This window comes from Pediculus humanus, genomic scaffold (genome assembly GCF_000006295.1).
Source record: "Pediculus humanus corporis 1103172107716 genomic scaffold, whole genome shotgun sequence".
In the NCBI taxonomy this organism is placed as follows: domain Eukaryota; kingdom Metazoa; phylum Arthropoda; class Insecta; order Psocodea; family Pediculidae; genus Pediculus; species Pediculus humanus.
This window is the reverse complement of record NW_002987320.1, coordinates 265,642-267,415: the sequence shown is the minus strand read 5'-3', so window position 1 is coordinate 267,415 and position 1,774 is coordinate 265,642. Positions and strand designations below refer to the sequence as shown.

The 1,774-nt window shown below is 28.1% G+C and overlaps 1 protein-coding gene across 1 annotated transcript in view; it reads right to left on the bottom strand.

Moving 5' to 3' along the window:
• Phum_PHUM312550 (sidestep protein, putative) overlaps positions 1 to 1,512 on the bottom strand; it is a gene marked incomplete at both ends in the record, with an annotated part of 31,685 nt that extends 30,173 nt beyond the window's left edge. The window contains 3 exons of the mRNA XM_002427312.1: positions 464 to 596; positions 1,162 to 1,190; positions 1,394 to 1,512. Coding sequence (XP_002427357.1) covers positions 464 to 596; positions 1,162 to 1,190; positions 1,394 to 1,512 — 281 coding nt within the window. The remainder of the gene's footprint in view (positions 1 to 463; positions 597 to 1,161; positions 1,191 to 1,393) is intronic.
• Positions 1,513 to 1,774: the final 262 nt, after the last annotated feature.

The window sequence follows — 1,774 nt, the reverse complement described above, 5'->3', positions numbered from 1 at the left end:
AAGTTACGCCTACATTTTAACAATTAATTTTAATTTGATTTAATTATAAATAAAAAAAAATTTTAACGTTAAATGCTTGCGAAGCAGAAGAAAAAGAAGAAGGAGAATAATAATAATATAAAAAACAACGTTTTTTTTTTACCTTTAACCTTTTGTAACCTTTTCAAATTAATTTTTTTTCCTTATCCTTCCCTTTTTTTGACGAACCCTTTTTTTACCTTTTTAATTACCTTAGAAAAATCAATAAGTTAAATAAAAAAAAATTTTTTTTTTTTTAATAACGAAACAACTTTTTTTTATTAATTAATTCTGTTATTAATTATCGATTTTGTACTTTTAACGATTCCTTTATTATTATTATTATTATTAATTTCCTATAAAATTTTTTTTTCAATTCCTTCCCCCCCCCTTCTCGTTCGCAAACGTTGAGCGGTGATGATGGTAATGTGGCGGATTTGCTTACCTGTAAACGGGTATTCCCGAAGTATCTTTAAACCAGAGAACCATGCTCACTTGATCGTTTTTATTTGCTGACATTACGTCACAGGGTAATTCGACGTCGAATCCTGGAACTCCCCAAACAACCAAAGCAGGAACTGAAACGTTAATTGAAATAAAAATAATAATAATAATAATAAAAACACAATCGTTGAATCTACAACAAACACGTAACGACGTAGTATTAGCAAAAAAATAAACGGGGGGATGAGGGGAGGGGGAGATAAGAGAAGATGAGGAGGGGAAAAAGGTGTCAAAGGTAAACCTGATGGAATAAGTTAAGAAGTGAAAGCAGAAGAAATATTTTTATTTATTTCTATGAAGAAATTTTTAAAACGTAAATAATTGACATAAAATGAATGCGAAGAATAAAAACGAAAATAAAACAGGAAAGAAAGACAGAAAGAAAAAAAAATTTAAAGTGAGTACAAAAATAAAAAGTCATTTGAATGTTATACAATTTAAATATATAATTAATGACTTCTTTCTATATGTACGTGTATAATATATAAGGGGAGTGACACATTTTGAGAAATGAGAATGAGAAGGAAGACATTTTTAAATATTCGATTCGTGCCAAAAAAAAAAAAAATTTTTTTTTTTTGATACGATTATTTGTTTATTATTTTAAATTTTCCCTTCTCCCCTCTCCTCTCTTCCCACCTCTTCCTGTTCCCCCACGTTCGATAGAACTAATTACGTATAAAAAAAATATAAATTTAAAAAAATGTAAAAAGAAAGGATGGAAAGAGAGAGAGAGGGAGAGGGAATGGAAATTGATACACTTTTGATTTCACATCGAACGATTTACAATAATAATAATAATAATAATAATAATAATAATAATAATCGATTTCCTTTTTCTTTCCCCTCCCCTCCTTCCTCCCCTTATCACCGCCTCGAAAAGAAAACAAGTTTAAATTTTTTTTTTTTTTTTTCCAGGTAAAATTGAGGAGATGGAAAAAGGGAAGGAAGGAAGGGAAAGGTAGGAGTGAAAATTTTTTTCGTTTTCATTTTTTTTCTTCTTTCTTCTGCTTTCTTTCTAGAACATTCCCATCCTATAACGTCATTTTCTTTTGAAACTAATTTGTTTTTATTATGCAAAGGTAAGTGTTATTACTAAAGATTTCGAAGTTGTATAAAATTTTATTTAAAGAGAAAAATAAAATAAAATGATATAAAGTTAAAGAATGAAAATGTAAGAGATGGAAAAAGCAAAAAAAAAAGAAAACGGGAGGAGGGGAAGGATAAAGAGAAAGAAAGAAAAGGTAAAGAA